Raw genomic sequence first — 21,424 nt, 5'->3', positions numbered from 1 at the left:
CAAAAAATTATGGTACCATATTATTGTGCAAATAATAATAATAATTTTATTTTACTTTTTTTGGAGACAAATGACTATTATGTCTGATGAAAAAAATATTAAAAATTGATCTATGTATTAATTTTTTTGGAACTAAAATATTTGTTTTCAAAATTTTTGGGGACTGGTTTGGATAATTACTCTGCTGAAAAATAAATTAGAGACTGATTTATCTGTCAAAATAAAATCTTAAAAATATTTTTATATATTAATTTTTTTTAAAAACTAAAATATTCCTTTTAAAATTATTGAAACCAATTTAAATAATTACTCATAAAAAAAATTACATTCTCCTTACAAAAGCTTCTGCTTCTATATCTTTAACAAGTGTTCACACATAAAATATCCAATCTTTATTTTTCTAAAGTAACACCACTTTTATTACTTGATTGATTTATATCTTAATAATCCCCGTTAATTTTCCCTGTACTTTCCCTTGACTTGACTTAGCATTACTTTAATTGATTTCATTTCTTAAAATCCATGGTCCACGTTATTTAATTTGACTCGGTTTTGCATCAACTCTACTCATGTCTCACTTGCATATATTATAAATACCCTACTCTCACTAGTCATTCTCATCGCATACATCAAATTGAAACTGGTTCTAATTTCTAAACTCTTGTAGGTTGTAACAACAACCTATTATTAGCTTTCACATAAAAGAAAATGAAGGTAAATATATATAATAAACCTTGCATATACATACATAATTTTCAATTCTTTTACTTTATTATTTATAATATGGTTTATTGTGTTTGTAGCAAAAGATTGTGATGCAGGTCCACATGAATTGCCAGAAATGCAGAACAAAGGCACTCAAGGTTGCTGCTTCTGCAAACGGTTAGTCAAATTGAAATAAAAAATTAATTTAATTAATTTAATGGTAGAATCTCATTTGAAGATACGTGTGTCATGTAGTCGGTTCAATTAAATTATATATATTAGTAACCAATTGTAAAAGATAGATATGGTATTTCTGGATTGTATTAATATATAACTACATAAAACCTGTCAATATTTGAGATTATATCTTTTGTAGAAAGATTATTTTAGATATTTTTATTAGAATTTTCACCTGATTTAATATATTAAACACTAATTAATTGTATACAAAAGAAATTGTATCCGAATACAATGATTTTTTAATGTAACTAATTAGTTAAAATTCATATTTTTAGTTTAAAAAAATTTTAATTATTCTGTTAGTTCTTATAATTTTTTAATTAAATTTTTACACTATTTTAAATTTTATAACTAAGTCTTTTTTATGTTAAAGATTTTAAAATTAACGAAATATTTTTCTTAAAAATTATATGGTCAAATATCTAATTAGATTTTTAATTGTGAATACTTTTAATTTACAGAAAAATAATCAATTAAGTCTAATATTTTTTACGTTAAAAAGAATTTTATTATAAAATTAAAAGTATTGTACGGACCAAATTAAAAAAATATAAAAATTTAATTATAAATTTGTTAAAATTATAAGGACCAACTGAATAATTGAATCTTTAGAAAAAAAAAAGTGCATATAACTATTTATTTATTAGTACTTAACAGTCAAAGCAATACTACATATTTAAATTTTTTGTATGGATTAAGTCTAATCAAATTAAATAATAAAATTTAAAATAATACTATTTATAATTGATTTTTGTTGATGTTAGACTTAATTAAATTTAATTGATAAAAATATTTTGATGTATAACATTATAGTAGTAGTAATATGAATATTTTGGTGTTGGTTAAATGCAGGAGTGGATTTTGTGGGAATAGAGGGAGACGAAAAGAAGAACATGGTAGTTATTGGAGATGGGGTTGATCCTGTTAAGTTGACAAATTCTCTCAGGAAAAAGGTTGGACAAACTAATATCATAAGCTTAGCAGAGGTTAAACCCAGTTAATTAATATTTCGGCAAATTTCACAAGAATTCTCAAGGCACCAGAGAATTCGCCTTCATAGTTTTCTTCTATATGTTTATATAATCCCACATTTTTGTTTAGTTGTTTTTGTAAAAACTTACATGCATTGAAAGCTTTGTTGTACTTGTACTCCCCTAAGGCATTTACCATTTTAAGTTTTAATGGCAGAGAGATACAGAGCAATTTTCCCAATTCGATTAACAGATTTGAACAATGATTGTGTTGTAGTGATTGAATAATACTTCCATCATTTACGTGTTAAATGTAAAAAAATTATACTAAAAGACTAGAAAAAAAAAATATGTTTCAAAAATTTTTATTATATACAAAATAAAGAAACATTTAACCGACACATTTGTTAATCAAACCCTTAAGTTTATTAGTCATTTATGAATACAATTTTTTTGGAGTATTCTCAAATTTGATAAATCAAAGAATAATTTACCACGAATTGAGTTTTTATTTAAAAGTTTATTATGGAGTAATTAATTATTTATATATAAAATGAGATTCAAATTCCTAACATTTGTTTAATAGTTTAAGTGAATAAACAAACTATTACCTAATAAACTCAAGTTGGTTTATGAACATGGATTTTTTTTTTGTCCACGGTATTCTTTCGTCCGATAGATTAAGAACTAATTCGTCGCGAATTTGAGTTTCATTTAAGGGTTTGTTGCTGTCTTATAGATTACTACATACGCAAAATGAAATTCGAATTTCTAACACTTGTTTAAACGATAGTCGAATAATTAACACACTCGTTCGTTTAAACAAGTGTTAGAAATTCGAATTTCATTTTGCGTATGTAGTAATCTATTGGACAGCGACAAACCCTTAAATAAAACTCAAATTCGCGACGAATTAGTTCTTAATCTGTCGGACGAAAGGATAAGATAACCCATATTAATAAAGGCAAGCCCAATTTATCTGGAGAGTTACGAAGCTGCTTAGAAGGTTCTATGAGGGCATTAAGGACATGCGTTGTGATTTAAAAAATAGTTAAGAGAAATTCAGATTTCAACCTTATATTTATTTTGTTATTATGCCATAATACCCATGGCAGTTAAGATTAGCTTGACTCCCTTGTGTACCTAATTTCACTAACCAAACGTCCAAAATATACAAAGAATGAAGTAATCAATTTCTGTGCACCTATGCTATTGGAAAAAAAAAAAAGGAATTTGGTTAACAAATGGTATTTTTAAATGCTTTTTATGCAATAATAGATATAACTAAAAAAAGGAATTTTTTTTTATGCTATTTATTTGTCGCCTTCTAATAAAAAAAATATAAAGTTTTCACAACCACAAGTTATGTTATAAACCTCAGACCATACCTAATATATTCTAATCAAAAGATACAAGCAGATTATCTTCCTCACCAATCTTTGTCAATAAATATATATAATTAAAAAAGTTCAAAATATTTTCTTTTCTTTTTTTTTAACTTTTATCCTCCAGCTATGCACAATATTTCCAAAACTAGTCAACAATTTCACAACAAAATAAAATGAATTAATATTTAAAAAAGGAAAAGGAAAACCCCCTTCACACATATTCATCAACTTGACAAAGACATCAAACAGATTAGTCTTAAAATGTCTTCTTGTCATCTTGTGTGTTCTATATAATAGTCTAGAATGCTTGGAGAGGAAGTTAAGATTTTTATGCTCTGTTTGGACATAGTTGTAATTTTAATTTCCTTTGAGCTCTGAGTTACATTCACCCTGAAAATTAAATAACATGAAGGTACTCTTGTTCATTATTAATATTTTTAATTGAATTTCATGATGGTTTCTAATTAAATAATTATTTATATGCAGCAAAAGATTGTGATGAAGGTGCAAATGAAGTGCCACAAGTGTAGGGCTAAAGCACTCACCGTTGCTTCAGGAACAAACGGTTAGTCTTCACCCTCTTTTTTTTTTTTTTTTTTCCTGAAGTTAAATCTTTTTATTTCTTTGATGATTATATTAATAAAATAAAAAAAATCTGTATATATACGAGACAATGTTCAATTTAGTTCTTGAAATTTTCAGCATTCATTAAAATTGTTCTTGCACATTTTTATTATGGGTCATTTTAGTATGTCTATATTACACTAATTATAGTAACGATAGTGTTTTAAAAAATATTTTTAAAATTAAAATAATATATTTTATTGTTAAACAACACTTTTTAAAAAATATTGCTTAAAAAAATATTATCAAAATATAAAAAAAAAGTGTAACTTTAGTTTTAACAATATATACATAATTATCATAATTACCATAACCATCAAACTAAAATCTATATTTTATTATATATTTTATATTTTAATATACACTTAACATTATGATGCTGTTATGGTATGATGAAATGCATAAATTCTTGTAGGTGTGGATTTTGTGGGAATAGAAGGGAAAGAAAAAGATGAAGTGGTGGTGATTGGGGATAATGTGGATGCAGCCAAATTAACACGCTCTATGAGGAAAAAAGTTGGACACACTGATCTTATCATGGTTGCTCAGCTTAAACCCAAATAAAAATCATATACATATATACATGCCAAATTAAAAAAAAAAATGCTCAGGGCTAGTTTATTACATTGATTCCATTTGTACATAATAAGTTCTTTAGTTAATTATATTTTGGGTTTTTTTTTTCTCCTCCTCTTCCTTATTATTATTGTTTGTATCCATAGGAAATTAATGCAGAATAATTATATATATGGAGTTAATTACCTTGTGTGTCTTAGCTTATGAATTTAACTTAAATTAATATTTCTTAAAAGAGTTTATTTCATATAAGCTGCTTGCTCAAATGAGTCCGTGTTAATAAAAGAGGACTTTGTTATGTGTGGCATCAACTAGCTAGGAAACAACCAATTTATCATGTTATTTATTTTTCATATATATAATTGGAGCATTTTTTGTCATCACTCATCACTATCATCATTACATATACCAAATATTATATTTTCAATATTCTTTATTTTAGGCATGTAGCTTTTCAGTTATTTCGGCTAATATTTAATATTTGAGCAATGCTAGGGGCCAGCAACATTTGTGATTGGTAGCCATCAACTAGCCATCAATGATGATTTGATGGTGTGAGATTGGCGTGAAATTTCATCCAATGGCTCACCTTTCTCTGCTGGTTACATGCTGGCCAAAATGCAATAAAATTGCTGGCCCCCTAGACTTTTCCTTAATATTTAATGTCCTTTGATGTTCAATATATTTATTAACATTATTATATTATGACTATTGTTGAACTCAAAAGGCAACCTAGCTAAATTAAAATAAGAAATCGTTCCAAAACAACCCTTCACTACAACCAAACATTTATTCTTTTGTTTATTATTAGTAATTTAATACTCTGTATAGAGAAGGGCCACAAACTAAGTTATAGAAATGTGTGAGTAGTGCTTGGATTATTATATTGTATATAATCATATTGATTATTATTATTATTATTATTATTATTATTATTATTATTATTATTATTATTATTATAAACCCATATAAATAAAGTACAAGTCTATTATAAATTTCTCATTACAAGAAAAAAGAAAAAAGAAAAAAGAAAAAAAAAAACAAGAAGAGGGACCTATATATAGCAAATGATTAAATTCTGAAGATCTAAATAGAAGAGTATATGTCTTACCATCAAACCTAACTAGAATTGATGCAGAGATATCCAATGACTTGTATCTACAAGATGTCTAAAATATTAACGAAGGAAACATTGAAGACCCGTTTACTTATCTACAAGATCCGAATATGGATCTTAGAGCTGTCAATTTGGCTTCTGATGAGACATCATCGTTCTCAGATGTTGATGGGATCCTTTCAGAAGACTATTTCAAGCCGTCTCTTTATTAAGACAATGTCCCCACTATATATAATTATTGAGTACACTAAAATAAAGTGACATCTGTCACATGTCTAAGAAAAGTCAGAAAGAAATAAGACTTATCCTTATCCTCTAACTGGCATTGTATGATAAATTCGTTTAGATTCTGTAAGATATTGCTGCTATTTAGAGACCTCTATAAAAGGAGGAGCTCACCTCAGTTGTAATCAAATCTCAATGAACATTGTAATATATCCACTTTTTCTATATCTTACAAAATGTTCTAAATTTTTCTTCTCTCTTTAAAAACTTAGCTAGTGTTATTTTCTTCTTCCTCAATCCAATGTCATAAAGTATGTTCTAAGTTTGCCTCTGCTTCTGCAGAAAATCCTACTCATCAAAAAATGGCATGAATAGGATCCACAAGAATTTTTCATAATGAAAAAGGGACTCAATGTTATAATACTAAATTTTGCTCGAACCCGTTAATCTCACTCGTTAAAATAGTTATAAAGAGTGACTGAGATAAGCATACAATATATTATATCATTATCATCCTGAAGTATTGGAGATCCACTCCTATTACAAAGATCTTTTTAAAATAAGAATAATAATACTATTTAAATTTACGAATATATTAAATAGGATAACTATCTGATTCAATATGTGTATTTTTGACATAAAGAATTAAATTAAAAAATTATTACTTCGATATATATATATATATAATAAAAATATAAAAAAATAAATAATAATATATTATTTGATATTATATTATTTTTATGTTTTAAAATTTATTATATATATTAAATTTTAATATATAATAGAAGTGGAGTGGGACAGCGGCCACTCTAAAAGCAAATTAAAGTTTAATTTTTTTTAAAGGGTTCCAGATACCGAAACACAGAAAAAAACAAGACGGCTACATAGAATCTCTAAATTATAAGTACTAGCATAATCAAATAACATAAGTAAATGGAACTCAGGAATAAGATGATCAAACAAATACAAACCAACGTTAAACTGATATTTTCTCTTGGCCACGACGTCTGCACACAAATTAGCTTTTTGGAGGGAGGGTGTGGATCAGATTCACACGAGTAATTTGCCGAACCAGAACAGTAATATCTTACGGCAGGGAGTAGCACGGATGAGACACGGAGCATCATTTAATGGTCATTTGCAAATCCGCTTCTATAATCACATTATTCATCTCATTTGCTATTGTAATTTGGAGACCCTTGATAATAGCCGAAAATTTAGCGTGCATGTCAAACAATTTTTTAGATTACAAGCAAAACTTATGATCCACGTCTTCATCGAATTTCTGAAAATATCCCACACACAGTATTATTAGTATTAAAGAAAATCGAACCATCCACGTTTAATTTAGCAGTACTCTCGTAAAGAGAGAGTCATTTAGAGCCCGTTTGAAAAGTAGCAGAAACTACCTTTTTTTTTTTTAATTATAAAAAGTGTTTAGCACTATTTAAAAAAAAACTTTTAATTTTTTGAAAAGTTAATTCACAACTTTTTGAAAAAATAGAAATATATGACTTTTTCTTTTGGATAAGTCATTCTATCACTTCCATACAAAAAATTGACTTCAAAACAAAAAATCTACTTTTATTCTTAATTCTATGAAAAATATTTTCTATTTCTACTAAAAATACTGGCTTTTTACTACCATTTTCAGTAAGGTTCCATCTACTAACTGCACTACCATTTTCACGTAATCAGTTGGAAGTATTCTACCAACATTTCCAGACAATGTTTCCATCTGAACCAATATTCTTTTCAGATAAATTTTTTTTATCATTTTATCACTCTATTTTTATTATTAAATTTGTATCATTGTGTGTAGTATAAAATCTCAATTTTAATTTTATTTTTTTACATGTGATTTTATTTTCATATAGCTTGCTAATATTTTTATAGTTAGTTATAGCAAATTCTTGACCTCAATAAAGGAGGAGGGAGTTCTAATAGGAGTAAAAACAAATATAAAACAGCAATAAAATATACATTGACACACATTTCACATTTGTTTTTATTTTCATCTATCATATCATATACAATAAAAGAGCAAACACTAACTATACAATAATTTTTTTTGACATTGCCATCAAAATTATTGTGAATTAGAATTTTGCTACTATTCACCACATACAAAGAACATTGTTATAGGTGAGGTGAAGTAAAAGAACCAGTTTCTAATGATATTACGTGGACCGAATGTTGAAAGCGCTAGAAAAATGGAACTAACAAGAGAACAAATAAAGAATCAATTGCCTAATCGATTGTAATCTTAGTGATTAGGTTATGTAAAATCAACATACAATATTAAAAAATATTTGTTATCATTGTTATTTTAATATCCATTTTTTTGTGTAAAAAAATTGTATTCTTTGAGTTATTTATCCAAATATTATAATTTTAAAATAAATATTTTTATAACTAAAAATTTAAACATAAAATAACTTATTTATAAGCTGTTATTAATAAAAGTTCTTACATTTTAATTTTTTTTTGGTAAAAAAACTTATTTAAATTATTTATCCTTAACCACAAATCAAATTATTTTAGTGTTTCAAATTTTGTTTCATAGATATGCGTGGACCAAGAATGATTTTCCCGTTCTTAATTTATTAGCTTGTCTTTGTGCATAAAACCAAAATTAGCACTCATCAAGTCTTCTGTGTTTAGACTTTTGAGTAATGTCGTTGTTAAGGCTTACGTAATACGTATATCAATTTACTAACTTTAATAGATTGTCGTAATTATTACTTATTATGATCATATATCAACGTGTATTCAAGTTTAATTATTATTGATTTATATTCTGATCTTAAAATAAGTTGAAAAATAGCTTATCAATACAAAAAAGTATTTAAAATATTTTTTATAATTCAAAAAAAATAAAAAACATTAAAAATTTATTGATACATATTTAAATATTAATAAAATATCAAAATATTATTATAATTCATCTACAAAATTCTTTATATTATATTATATTATATATACATGTCTAACAAAAAATTAAACTTAATGTGTTCATGTATTTCGTGTGGTGTATGTCTACATAGAATGTTAGCTAATACTAGAACATAAAATTTTATAGTTTATTCTTTAAATTTCTAATTTAAAATAGAAAAAACAAGAAATAGAGAATACAAAGTGATATAGAAATGCTCCAATATGAATGGTCTTAGTTGCTTAGACAAATCGCATTGTTTGTCGCATGGTATGATATAAAATATTTTATTCTATAATTAAGTTATTTTAGAAAACAAGTTATACAAGCTGGAATAGCTCAGTTGGTTAGAGCGTGTGGCTGTTAACCACAAGGTCGGAGGTTCAAGCCCTCCTTCTAGCGTTAACTTTGGATACATTATTATATAATTAACTTTTGCATCATTATTATATTCTCGGAATGTCTAAAATGAGTTCCATTATTTTGTGTACATTAGATACATTATTTTTTATAAATTATTAAATTTTATATCTATTATAAAAGAAAAATATTGATATATTTTATATAAAAATAACTTTTTATTTATTAAGATTAATTCTTATACAGTATTATTTGTAATTACATAATATAAAATAATTAAATTATTCATAAAAAAAATTAAAAATATTATAATAGTTAATTTTGTTAAAAATAAATTATTGTATAATACAATTGTTTTAAACAAATATTTGTAAACATACATTTTATTTAAAATATTATACACAATACATGAAAATGTTAATTTTTTAATTTTTTTACACTTTTAAGCAAACGTTTTAAAATTCTTTATTTATACTTTTAAAAAATAGAAAAAAAATAAACATTATTTTCACTTTTTTAAATAAAGATAAAAATTAATTTTTACATAATAAACCTGTAATACCCTATTACACAGAACTTTACGCTTAAGCCGTAAAACAGAGGTAGCATGGTATTACGACCTTTAAAATAAAATATATACATGATAGTATTAGAAAGAGGGTAATATACGAGGAACCTTAGAAAACAGGTAAAACAAAATCGTAAAATAAAAAGCGCAAAGTTCAGAAAACGAGATTACTTGCGTGATAAGAAATCTAAAATTTATAATTATAAATAAACAGAAAGCGAGAATAGAGAGTCAAGGATACAGAATAACTAGCTCCTGACCCAGGGGTGTCAAAAATCCCCAGGAGGCGGGGATCCCCGCGGGGACTGCCCCGAATGGGGCCCTGATGGTAGGGAATTTTCCCGTGGGGATGGAGATGGGGAGCAAAATTTCCTCGAGACAGGCGCAGGGACCCGAGCGGGGATCCCCGCCCCATCCCCGATAATTCTCCGAATTGTTAAACTTACTTAAATGCCCTTACTTTATTTCTAACATAGGGGTATTTTAGTAATTTCATGCATTAAAAAACCCTAACCCTATCCTCCATTCTCACCTTTGTTGTTACACCGTCTCTAACTCGCTATTTCCACCTAAGCCCCAACTCTCCAGACTCCAGTCACTCACTCACTCTCCACTTTGTTCAAACTTCAAAACCCTCACAGCACCATACGCTGTCGTCGGTCTCCACTCGCCGTTGGCCACTCTTGCGCCGTCACCCTGGCAGCTTCACCGCGTCATTTTCTCTCTTCAGGCGCGGCGTCCTTCCCCTCTCCACTTCTGTGTCTGCGTGTTTGCTTCCATTCTCGTCATTGTATGTTAACATATTTATGTCTTTGTTGTTTTAACAGAGAACATAGAGATGTTTGTTGGAAGTTGTATGCTGACAATGAAAGAATATTTGATGTTAAAGACTTTATTTTATTGCTTTCTTTAGAATGAAAGTTGTATTTTAAGATTTTATTTTATGGACTATGATTTGTTAGGTTGTATTTCTGGACTTATAATCTTAGATAAGATATGTTTATGTGTTTGTAATAATATTTTGTAGTTTATTTTTTGGTTTTTCTAATATTTTTTACTATAATTTCCATATGAATGTTAAACATAGGGAGATGGGGAATGGGGTCCCGCGGAGAATGCGGGGAACGGAGATGTGGACAATTATCCCCCCATGACGGAGAACGAGAGGATGGGGATTAATTCTGGGGGCGGGGACGGGGAGCAGGGAGGCATCCTCCGCCCCCGCCCCGCCCTATTGACATCCCTAGACCCAGCCTGCAAAGCCAAGACTAGCCAGAGAATATTTACATACATATATGCATATCCCAAAATGCCCAAATTGTATAGATAAACCCTAGCTCTCCATAACCTCTAAGAGGAACAAAATAAACAAGTTACTCAGAGAGAAAATTAAGTACATATATACATAAACTAAATAACAAAAGAACTCAGAAATCGCTCCGCTTCAGCAGTCCAGACGCCTAGCGAGTAGCGAGGTGCCACTCGACCTGCATTTGAAAACAACAACACCCGTATTGGGTGAGAATCGGAGGTTCTTAGCATGGTAAAGGTGCCATGCATATAAGATATAAGGTCCTGGGAATGCCAAAGGCAATCCTAGAACGCCGACACTCTGATTATACAGCTTAATATACTAATCAGAAACCATAAAAGGGTAGCTATCTAGGAAAATCCAAACCCAACTAAAATCTAATCTTAACACCAGACCTATCCGCCTTTCCTCCATTCCTCCATCACCAATGATTTAGCAAAGACAGACAAACAGACGATTTTAAGTACAAGTAGAAGGCAAGTAGTGCAAGTAGCAAATATAACAATTAGCATAATATATTCAGTTAGGCATTCCCAAGTAATGCATAGCAGACAAAACAAACAAAATGTACATGATGTATGCCTGTCCTATGGCTGATGAGGCTCATCTGTCGGTTATCAAGCCAACCCGACAAGTTCGAAACCCTTGGACTATCTCCCGTCACGCATCCTTATGAGTCTATGCATAGCTTTTTTTCTCTTTTCATTCATAAAACATACATTCATTATATAACTTTACTCAATGAGGGGATAACCATTCCCGAGAATTTATACGTGCCCGGTCACCCTTACGACGTAGCGTTAATAGAGTATTGAGTCTCAACCTGAAACACGTGGTGATAAGTCACGGTATTTCACCTAGAGAAACTCGTATCTCAGATAAAATTAAATGCATAAGCCATATAAGTATTTATAATCATTCATATTCATTCCATAATCATTCATCATAGCCATGTCATCATCAACTCCTCATACATTCACATCATTCTCATATGATTCATCATATTTTCCTTTTACTTCATTCCCAAGTTACCTCAATTTCCTAACTCCATCTCATTACTAAGCTTCCTAATCAAGTTTAGAACTAACAATATGAAAATAGAGGTTTAGGAGGTCAAATCGGCTTTGAAAACACAAAATAATGATTTGCTGAAAATAGGGGTGTCACGCGTATGCGTCAGCCACACGTACGCGTGAGCGTGTAAACGGGCCATTACGCGTACGCATTCCCTATATACGTGTACGCATGGGAGCTTAACAGAAGCGCACAGATGCGCATGGGAGTTTCGCGTACGCAAGCACCCCATGTCACGCGTATGCATGGACATGCATCCTGGCCCATTACGCGTACGCATATGCTTTTTTCGTGTACGCATGGGGAGGAGGCAGTGGCGACAGTTCGCAAATGGGGTGTATGCCTACGCAAAATTTCCATGCCACGTGTATGCGTGGGAGTACGTTTTTCCAAAATTTACATAAGTTTGAAAAACTGCAGAATTCTAGCTTCTTAATCCCAACTTTCGTTGCACATAACTTTTCCGTTTTAAATAATTTTTCTTTCGTTCTTCGAACTGCGTAAACTTCACGGACCCAATTTTCATATAAAATAAATTTGAAACGATTTGGGGGTCCGGAAGCCGAGTTATGCCTCGTCGAAGTTCGGCCAAAAACTAGTTTTTACAAAACCTCAAAAACCTCCATTTTCATTAAAACTCAATTACCACCTTTATATTCATCAACACAACACATCTATATCAATACCACAACAATCTCCTCATCCTTACCATTTCTCAATTCACTCATATCATGCATCAACATCTCAAATAATCAACACGATGAACATATCCCTATTCATTGTATATATATAAACACATATCATTATCAACTCATCACTAAACTCTTATCCAACCAGCATTAATCTCACAATGCATCAATTAACATTTATCCAACAAGCACCAAATCCATATCACTATTCTTATCAAAGTCACTAAGCATTAAATATACTAATACATTCCAACCTATTTTATGGTCACCTAACCTAAGTTTTCACAGAACGTTATATATTAAATACGCGAAACCTAAATCATACCTTGGCCGATTTTCACGTATTATCCAAGGCAACCCACTAAGCCAAGCGCAGCTCCAAGGTCCAAAAATCACCAAAGCATCGACACTAGTCCTCTACCAAGCCTTTCAATGCCCAAAATCCAATATATATATATACACATCTAAATTCACATATCCATATATAAAATTCAATGAATTAACTAGGGTTAATAATCCTTACCATACCCACGGACCAAATAAACCAAGTCTAACAAGTTCCGCAAGCTAGATTGAACCTAGAGTACCAAAATTAACAAAATCTCATGGGTACTTACTAATTTTCGAAATTCTTAGGAATTGAGAGGATGGGATGAAAAATGAGACTTACCCACGTGTTCCGATAGATTTGTAGAGCTCGATGCGGTGGACGCGTGGCCACAAACGGTGTGGCGATCAGAGCTCGGACGGAAAAGTTACGGTGGATTAAAGTGAATGTTAGGGTTTGAGAAGCTTCTCTCTTCCCCTCTTCAAAGTTGTAGCATGAATTCCCTTTTTGGGGAAGAAGAAGACGCGGAGTCTCTTATTAATAAGGGCTTGGTTGGGCCCACGGGTCCGGTTCGATCGGTTTAGTTTGTTTGGCTCAATTTTGGGTCAAATTCTTTGAAATTAGTGTCAAAATTCTCGTTTTAATGAGCTCTATCTTAATTCAATATAATATATATATTTTTTAGTTCTTTTATTAAAATTTAATTTATTGACTAATTATTTATTAATTTAGCGAATTTTACAAAACCAAATCTACAGAATGACATAAAAATTATATAATTATAATTAATATTTTTATATAATTAAAAACATGTTCACCTATTTTTTTATTTGTTATAAATGAGATCTAATAGAGACATAAAATTATTATACACGGACCTTTGAAAATCATATATATATATATATATATATATATATATATATATATATATATATTTCTAATCATAAGTGTATTTATATGTGTAATATTTAAAAAATAAATTTTTACTTATATTTTTTAAAAAATAATGTTATAAATTTTTTATTTTTATCTTTTAAAAATGTAAATAAAAAATTCAAAATGTTTTTTTAAAGTGTGAAAAATAAAAAAAATCAATATTTTTATATATTATATATAATATTTTAAAACATATATTAATATCAAATGTAGGTTTTCTTTTTTTAATAACATCGTGATAGTAGTGCCAATTATTACAAGAGAGTGGAACAAAAAAAATAGAATAGATTAGACTTTGAAAGAGCCAAATACTATTGCAATTTAGCATAAATATTACAAAAAAAAATGGCCTCGGTACTTTTTTTTTTTTATTCTCTTGCTTTAAAATTCTCCAAGTACATTAGAAAATATATTATTATATAACAGTTAGTTTTGTTAAAATAATATTATAGGTAATATTTTGAATAAAATATTTGTTTATAAATATTTGAATAAAAAATTGTTATATAATAATAATATACTTTAACAAGATTAATTATTATAATATTTTTTATTTTTTAACGAATAATTTAATTATTTTTAATTAATATAAAATATTTTAATTATTTTATATTATGTAATTACAAATAATACTGTATAATAATTAATCTTAATAAATAAAAAAATATTTTTTATGTGTATTTATATGTTTTATATTTATTTATTTTAAAATAAAAAATTATATTTATTATTTTTAAAATATTTTATATTAATATATTTTATATTTATAAAATTTATTAATATTTTTTTCATATTATTCTTTAATTTTTATTTAATAAAATTTAATAATTTATAAAAAAAAATAACGTATTTAATGCGTATAAAATAATTAGAGTCATACATACCCTTATATTCTTATATCACATGAAATAATTTAAATGAGTACTTAGTATTTTTTTTGTGATTAAATGAGTATTTAGTATTTTGATCTCTTAAATATCATTTGGTTTTATTTTTTATTTTATAGAATAATAATTAGTTAATTATTCGGCACTTTTTTATTTTTAATATTGAGTGAGAGATGGTGTATAACCGTGTTATGGAAGTGCATGGTGCTTGACGGGAGTATGATGGCTAGATTGAACAAATCGGACGGTCCGTTTTGGAGAACGGTCCGATTACTGGCTGGGCAGGTACACAAATCGGACCGTCCGATTTATACCCCTAACCACGTGTCGCGCATGCAGTTGTACCAGCCCCACCAGTAGATATACACTCCCAAGTCTCACGAAGAAAGTCCCATTTCCTTTCACTTTTGTTCATTCATTCATTCTCCTATCCTCCAACTCTACCACAAGCATTCTCCTCCATTGATAAAGCTTTGAGAAAAAAAAAAAAAGGTTAGACCACACATTTTTAACAATGCTTAGAAGAAGAAGAACAAAAGATATTAATCGTTCGGAGCTCCACATTATTAATTATCTTGATCATCCTAATTATGTAAGTTTTTATTTTAAAATTTTTTATTTTAATTAAACTAATAATTATAATGTTAGAGATTAATAATTTATTATAGTGATACTGTTAAAAATTTAGTGGAGTAATAATTTTTAAATATTTTAATTTAATTAAAATAATTTTAGAGATTATTAATAATTAATTATAATGCAAATAGTAGAGAGATCTAGTGTATTAATATTGTTCAGAAGAAAGAATCATGTTATATTATAATAATAAATTAATTATTGTTATTAATAGAATAATTGCAATAATAATATTCTTAATGATATAATACTATACTACGGTTGTTAATAAATAGAATAACTAATATTAATTGTTATTAATGAATTTATTGTAATAATAATAATAATAATAATAATAATTGTTATTATTATTACTACTAGTAGTCATAGTTTAATTATCATTAGAATATAGTACTAATATTATTCTCTTCTATACGTGTGATAATAAATAAATTAATTAGTATTAATTGTTAATAATAAATAATTTTTTGTAGTAATAATATTTATTATTAATAGTCGTTCGCACGATAGTAAAATAAATAAATATTATGAATTAAAAATTATTAAATTAATTATTTATGTTATAAGTTTAATATAAATATTTAATAAAAGATTAATGATTGATTTATTATTGTATATACGTGTTAGAATAGAATAGAATAATTATTTGAGTATTAGTATATAATATAATAGTTATTTATATAAAGTATTGTTATTATTATTATTTTTATTGATTGTGGACTGGTTATTTGATAATGAAAATTTTATTCTATTAAACTTAATTTGTTAATTAATTAATATTATGTTTGTGTTTAGGGTTCTAGAATGTTGCAATGTGACCACTACATGCCGCCGGATCGGTACAATCCAATAGTGGAGGGGTATTTACGGGATACCGGCTTTTATTATGTTTCACAGATTGGAGTTGTCCAATGTCAGTCGACATTGGTCAATGCTTTGATCGAGAGATGGCGTCCTGAGACTCACACATTCTATTTTCCGGTTGGTGAGTGTGCCGTGACACTGGAGGATGTGGCGTTAATTCTTGGTCTTCTGACGAATGGTTTGCCAGTTACGGGACCAACACTGAGTAGTTATGAGGCGTTAGAGCCTGAGCAGTTCACTCCATACATTTCTGACACGCATTCTGCGGATTACTTGACACCACCAGTACATCAGCAGTACTGGAGTGTCCCGCACCAAGAATCAGGTGAACAGGATTTGTTTAGCCAACTGCTTGGATTCATGGCTCTTGTGCCAGGTTACTCATATCCAGCTTACAGAGACATTCCCACTGACCAGAGGGCCCAACCGAGTGGGATTGCTCCAGGTAGATTGTCATTGGATACGAAACCTCGACAGCTCACTTTCTCTAGTACTTCCGGAGGTAGACTTTCTGTTGACTCAAGTATGAGTGATGATGCCATGAGGGGGATCATACAGAGCGAAAATTTACGTCGTGTTCCGATGAGTCTCATTCTAGAGAGCTATCAGCCAGTTGATGAGGACAATGATGACTTTCTGGTTGACCATCCAGATGGGGATGGGGATGAGGATGCGGATGCGGATGAGGATGAGGATGAGGACGACGATGAGGATGAGGAGGATGGTGAGGATGATGATGATGATGGGGGGTGATGGTCCGGATGATGGTTCAGCGCCTACTGCAGGTAAAACAATTTGTTGGTTAGACTGGTTTGATTTGATTTGATTAGTTGGTTATGGAATTAGTTGTGTCGATAAGATTTGATTAGGGTGACTTGATTAGTCGGTTATCGAATTAATTGATTTGATTAGTTGTTTATTGAATTAGTTGGTTATTGATTATTTGAGTTGATTAGTTGACTTGATTAGTTGGTTATCGAATTAATTGATTTGATTAGTTGTTTATTGAATTAGTTGGTTATTGATTATTTGAGTTGATTAGTTGGTTATCGAATTAATTGATTTGATTAGTTGTTTATTAAATTAGTTGTTTATTGAATTAGTTGGTACTTGATTATTTGAGTTGATTAGTTGGTTGTCGAATATTTTCATAGGTACAACCACTGGCGAAAAAGGAAAAGGATGCAACCTTAGAGATGACCCCCCTCGTCGGAGCGCTAGTCGGTATACCCCATCCGCTTTTAAAAAGGTTGCAAAAAAATGCAAAAAATTAGTCAAAGATGTAAAATAGGCGATGAGAAAATGATGTTGGACTTATTTATGTAGAATGTGTTGGACTTATGTATTTAGAATGTATTTTACTTATTTATGTATCATGTGTTGGACTTATGCATTTAGTGGACTTGTTTATGTGATCAACTATGCTACTTTACTTTTCATCAGCACTCACATTAAATTTCCAATACATGAAAATCCCAAAGTCATACAATAACATCACATACGAAAGTCATACAATATATAAAATATTCAAAGTCATACACTAAATCGAGTGACCAATATGGCCAGAGCTCTATTGGGTGGTCGCACCCGGATTACTTGCACCACCATGTTGACGACATTTACTACGACTGTGGCCCTCGGCCCCGCATTGCTTACATCGCCTAGGACCACGCAACATCCGAGTGTCCATCTCATTCAAGAAACGGGTCATCCTTGGCCGACCTTTGGATACCCGTCTAAGGAATGGATTACCTACGAATCGAGGTCCATGATAAACAGGCCATGTTGTGGGATTTCCGAGTGGCCTAAACCTAGTCCTGTATACTCGTCGAACCTGGTCCATCTTGTAGACATCATGTACATACAGTTGCCAATCCAGTCGTTGGTTTGCACAACAAGCAAACACATGTCGACACGGAAGCCGATCAACTTGGAATTCACCGCAGTCACACCGTTGTCGACGGAGGTTCACTGCATACTCCACACCACTGGGACACTCACGCACTTCGAATACCTCATTCTATCGGTCAAAGCAACTAACTTGGATGTTACCTGCTGCCCGCTAATTTGCATGCAGTTTGGAGGTTACAAGCTCAGAGAACACATGTCCTGCATTAATTCGAGCCTCAGCCTCAGCTCTTTTCCGGGTGAACAATTCATTAAGCCTGTAAAACATTGCCTTAACAAGTGCAGTGACTGAAAGATTGCGAGCCCCTTTCAGTACCGAGTTGATGCATTTCACTAGATTGGTTGTCATATGACCCCATCGATATCCCCCATCAAATGCTAAAGCATACTGCTCACGCGAAATCCGATCCAACCAGTTGGTATAAGCCTCACCCCGCTCCCGTAAACACTGATAACGCGTCTTGTACTCGCGAACTGTTTGCGAGTATCCTGTCAATTAAAAAAAGACCCACCATAAAAAATGTTCATCATAATAATTGAGTTCAGGAGTAAATGTAATCGTAACTATCATACCAATGTTGACGATAAGCTTCTGCAGATACGGAGCCTTGAATTTCCTCAAAAAGTTGGACTCTATATGTCTGATGCAGAACATGTGGAATGATCTGGGAGGAGACCAAGCTCCGTTACTACGAGCAATAGCAGACCTAATGGAATCGTGCCGATCGGAGATAAGGCCCACACCATCACGTGTCACAACATGCTATCGCAAGTTACTAAGAAAAAAATGACAAGCCTCAGATGTCTCTCCCTCGACTATCGCAAATGCAATCGGCACGATGTTGTTGTTGCCATCCTGTGAGACTGCAACCAACAAACAACCCTTGTATTTTCCATACAAATGAGTTCCGTCTACCTGCACTATTGGCTTGCAATGTCTGAATGCTCTAATACAAGGGTAATAACTCCAGAAGACTCAGTGTAGTACACGAATATTAGGAACCAAGTCATCTCCCTGATACGCAGGCATTGTTTCAAAATGAACGACTGTGGATGGCTCCTTGTGACACATGGCCTCAAACCATATCGGCAAGGCTTCGTACGAAGCTTCCCACCCTCCGAAAGTTGACTCCACTGCCTTCTTTTTTGCCAACCATGCTTTGTGATAACTTATGGTGTAGTTAAACTTTGCCTGTACTTCCGCAATCACTGATTTCACCCTTATAGATGGGTCAACTTCTACCATTGGCTTTATTTCTTCTGCAACTGTGTTGGAATCCAACTTCGAATGATCTTGAGAAATGGTGGCCCTAGTACAGGTGTGACTACCATTGTATCTTCTTATCTCCCAACAGAACTTTCTGGACATTTTGCTCACCCTGATCAGCCAATCACATCCTGCACCATACTGGGTGCATTTAGCATAGAATGTCGTCGGTTCTAACTCATGCACCCGATAATCTACACCTCTGCAGATTGTATAATCTTTCATCGCCTTAATTACTGCCTCCCTAGAACTGAATTTCATTCCCACAGAAAATTCACCATCTGGCATAAGGGGAAGCTCAGCTGCAATCACATTACAAATTTTAGAGTTGTCAGAACTAATAATCTAATAAACTAATAATCACAGAACAATGGAAAACGTAGTTGTCAAAATCGAACCGGTGATCGAACCGGTCAGGTCACTGGTTGAACCGATTTATCCGGTCCTATATAAATAAAAAATAAAGCATAGTAAAAAATTTTCACTAACATTTCAAAAATAGCTAGCTATTTTAAAACAATATGAAATAAGAACAATAGTATTTTGTTAATTTTACGGAGTTTGATCGGTTTTAACCGGTTCACTCCGGATTTAACTGGGTTACACCGGTTCGTTGCCTTGTGCAGTCTCATCATGGGATTGGACCGGTCTAAGATTCGATTTACCGGTTTCTGGCCAACCGATCGGTCCGGTTGAATCGGCTGGTCCGGCCCAAATGGCCGGTCCGGTCAAACCGGCCATTCCAGTCCGATTTTATCAACAATGATGGAAAATATTACATTTCTCAGCCTACATGTTCACTTCATAATCAAACATTAAACAATTACTAATTACATCTATATTTTGCCTATTTACCGTTGTCTCTACTATTTGTCCTAAACTCAAAACCCATGCACAAATCATACTTTAACAAACATTAATTTAAATTGATGGTGCACCTGCATTTACATATTGAGGAAACTCCGCTGCATGCATGACCTCTAAATCCAACGACCGCATGAAACTCGGCTCCACAAACGGCTTCTAGTTTGCTAGTGCATTTGCCACATCCGCCACATCTGCCACCATAGCCTCGTCAGCTTGATCTTCGTCTACACCCGAATCAACGACCTCGTAGTTACTTTCGAACTCTTCTTCACTATCACTGTTGTAATCTTCCAATTCAATCTCTCGATCCACTGCAGATTGCTCGAACTCGATATACAGTTCGATGAACGATATTCGCGACCGACTTTCAAGATACACTGAAAATATTTCTTGCATGCTCGCTTCGTCGGTCACGTATTTCATTTGAAATTGCACGAACCCACCAAAGATAGATATAGGATATCTGTACAGAATATACGACACTCTCCTAGATATTTGAGAATCCATCTTCTCACAAATGACACCTTTTAATTCTTCAAATGCCAGTGTGAATGGAATAATAATATCCAACAGATTTTCACACACAAATTTTACTCCTTCCGATGTTTGTAATAAAATTTGGCCATGATAATACACTTTTAATCTTACTCTATCATCCATGATAGAGAAGAACAGATCTACAAAGAAGAAAAAGAGATCTGTAGAGAAGAGGTTTAGAGACTTGTAGCACCGGAGAAGAAGAAAATGAAATTGACTTATCAGCTTGGGTCGGTACACATATATATATATATATATATATATATATATATATATATATATATCACACTCAAATTCGCTAGATGTTGTTATTCCTTTTATCATCTCATTTGAGGAGCTCAAAGGTGTGATCTATGAAAAGATTGATTCTGAGAGGGCAAGAAAAATATCCTGTATTTTATACAGATATC

General features: G+C 31.0%; 3 protein-coding genes and 1 non-coding gene across 4 annotated transcripts; 3 read left to right on the top strand and 1 right to left on the bottom strand.

Annotated features, from left to right (window-relative positions):
• Positions 1 to 619: 619 nt before the first annotated feature.
• On the top strand, positions 620 to 2,157 carry LOC107637558 (heavy metal-associated isoprenylated plant protein 47). The gene is made up of 3 exons (XM_016340962.3): positions 620 to 714; positions 804 to 882; positions 1,798 to 2,157. Exons 1-3 carry the CDS (start codon positions 709 to 711, stop codon positions 1,944 to 1,946), a joined length of 234 nt encoding a protein of 77 aa, XP_016196448.1. The 5' UTR covers positions 620 to 708; the 3' UTR covers positions 1,947 to 2,157.
• A 1,627-nt stretch (positions 2,158 to 3,784) lies between these two features.
• LOC107637557 (heavy metal-associated isoprenylated plant protein 47-like) lies at positions 3,785 to 4,557 on the top strand. The gene is made up of 2 exons (XM_021120639.2): positions 3,785 to 3,869; positions 4,344 to 4,557. Exons 1-2 carry the CDS (start codon positions 3,785 to 3,787, stop codon positions 4,490 to 4,492), a joined length of 234 nt encoding a protein of 77 aa, XP_020976298.1. The 3' UTR covers positions 4,493 to 4,557.
• Positions 4,558 to 9,109: 4,552 nt separating this feature from the next.
• On the top strand, positions 9,110 to 9,183 carry TRNAN-GUU (transfer RNA asparagine (anticodon GUU)). Its single transcript has one exon. It is a non-coding gene; the product is annotated as a tRNA-Asn (tRNA).
• Positions 9,184 to 18,497: 9,314 nt separating this feature from the next.
• LOC148566601 (uncharacterized) lies at positions 18,498 to 20,351 on the bottom strand. The gene is made up of 4 exons (XM_088484331.1): positions 20,276 to 20,351; positions 19,332 to 19,912; positions 18,917 to 19,106; positions 18,498 to 18,832 (listed from the first exon to the last, which is right to left on the bottom strand). The coding sequence occupies exons 1-4, from the start codon at positions 20,349 to 20,351 to the stop codon at positions 18,498 to 18,500; spliced, it is 1,182 nt and encodes a 393-aa protein (XP_088340457.1).
• Between the last annotated feature and the right edge of the window lie 1,073 nt (positions 20,352 to 21,424).

This window comes from Arachis ipaensis, chromosome B4 (genome assembly GCF_059453495.1).
Source record: "Arachis ipaensis isolate K30076 ecotype BB chromosome B4, ASM5945349v1, whole genome shotgun sequence".
Taxonomy (NCBI): Eukaryota; Viridiplantae; Streptophyta; class Magnoliopsida; order Fabales; family Fabaceae; genus Arachis; species Arachis ipaensis.
Note: the sequence above shows the minus strand (reverse complement) of the source record. Positions and strands in the feature narration are given on the sequence as shown.

Excerpts from the sequence above, each read along its gene's own strand:
- LOC107637558 (XM_016340962.3), top strand. Across the intron at positions 883-1,797 it reads GGTTGCTGCTTCTGCAAACG|GAGTGGATTTTGTGGGAATA; the intron begins GTTAGTCAAATT and ends GGTTAAATGCAG.
- LOC107637557 (XM_021120639.2), top strand. The coding sequence starts at position 3,785 with ATGCAGCAAAAGATTGTGATGAAGGTGCAAATGAAGTGCCACAAGTGT. Across the intron at positions 3,870-4,343 it reads CGTTGCTTCAGGAACAAACG|GTGTGGATTTTGTGGGAATA; the intron begins GTTAGTCTTCAC and ends AAATTCTTGTAG.
- LOC148566601 (XM_088484331.1), bottom strand. The coding sequence starts at position 20,351 with ATGGCCGGTTTGACCGGACCGGCCATTTGGGCCGGACCAGCCGATTCA. Across the intron at positions 19,913-20,275 it reads GATCGGTTGGCCAGAAACCG|CTGAGCTTCCCCTTATGCCA; the intron begins GTAAATCGAATC and ends ATGTGATTGCAG. Across the intron at positions 18,833-18,916 it reads GAAGCTTATCGTCAACATTG|GATACTCGCAAACAGTTCGC; the intron begins GTATGATAGTTA and ends TTTAATTGACAG.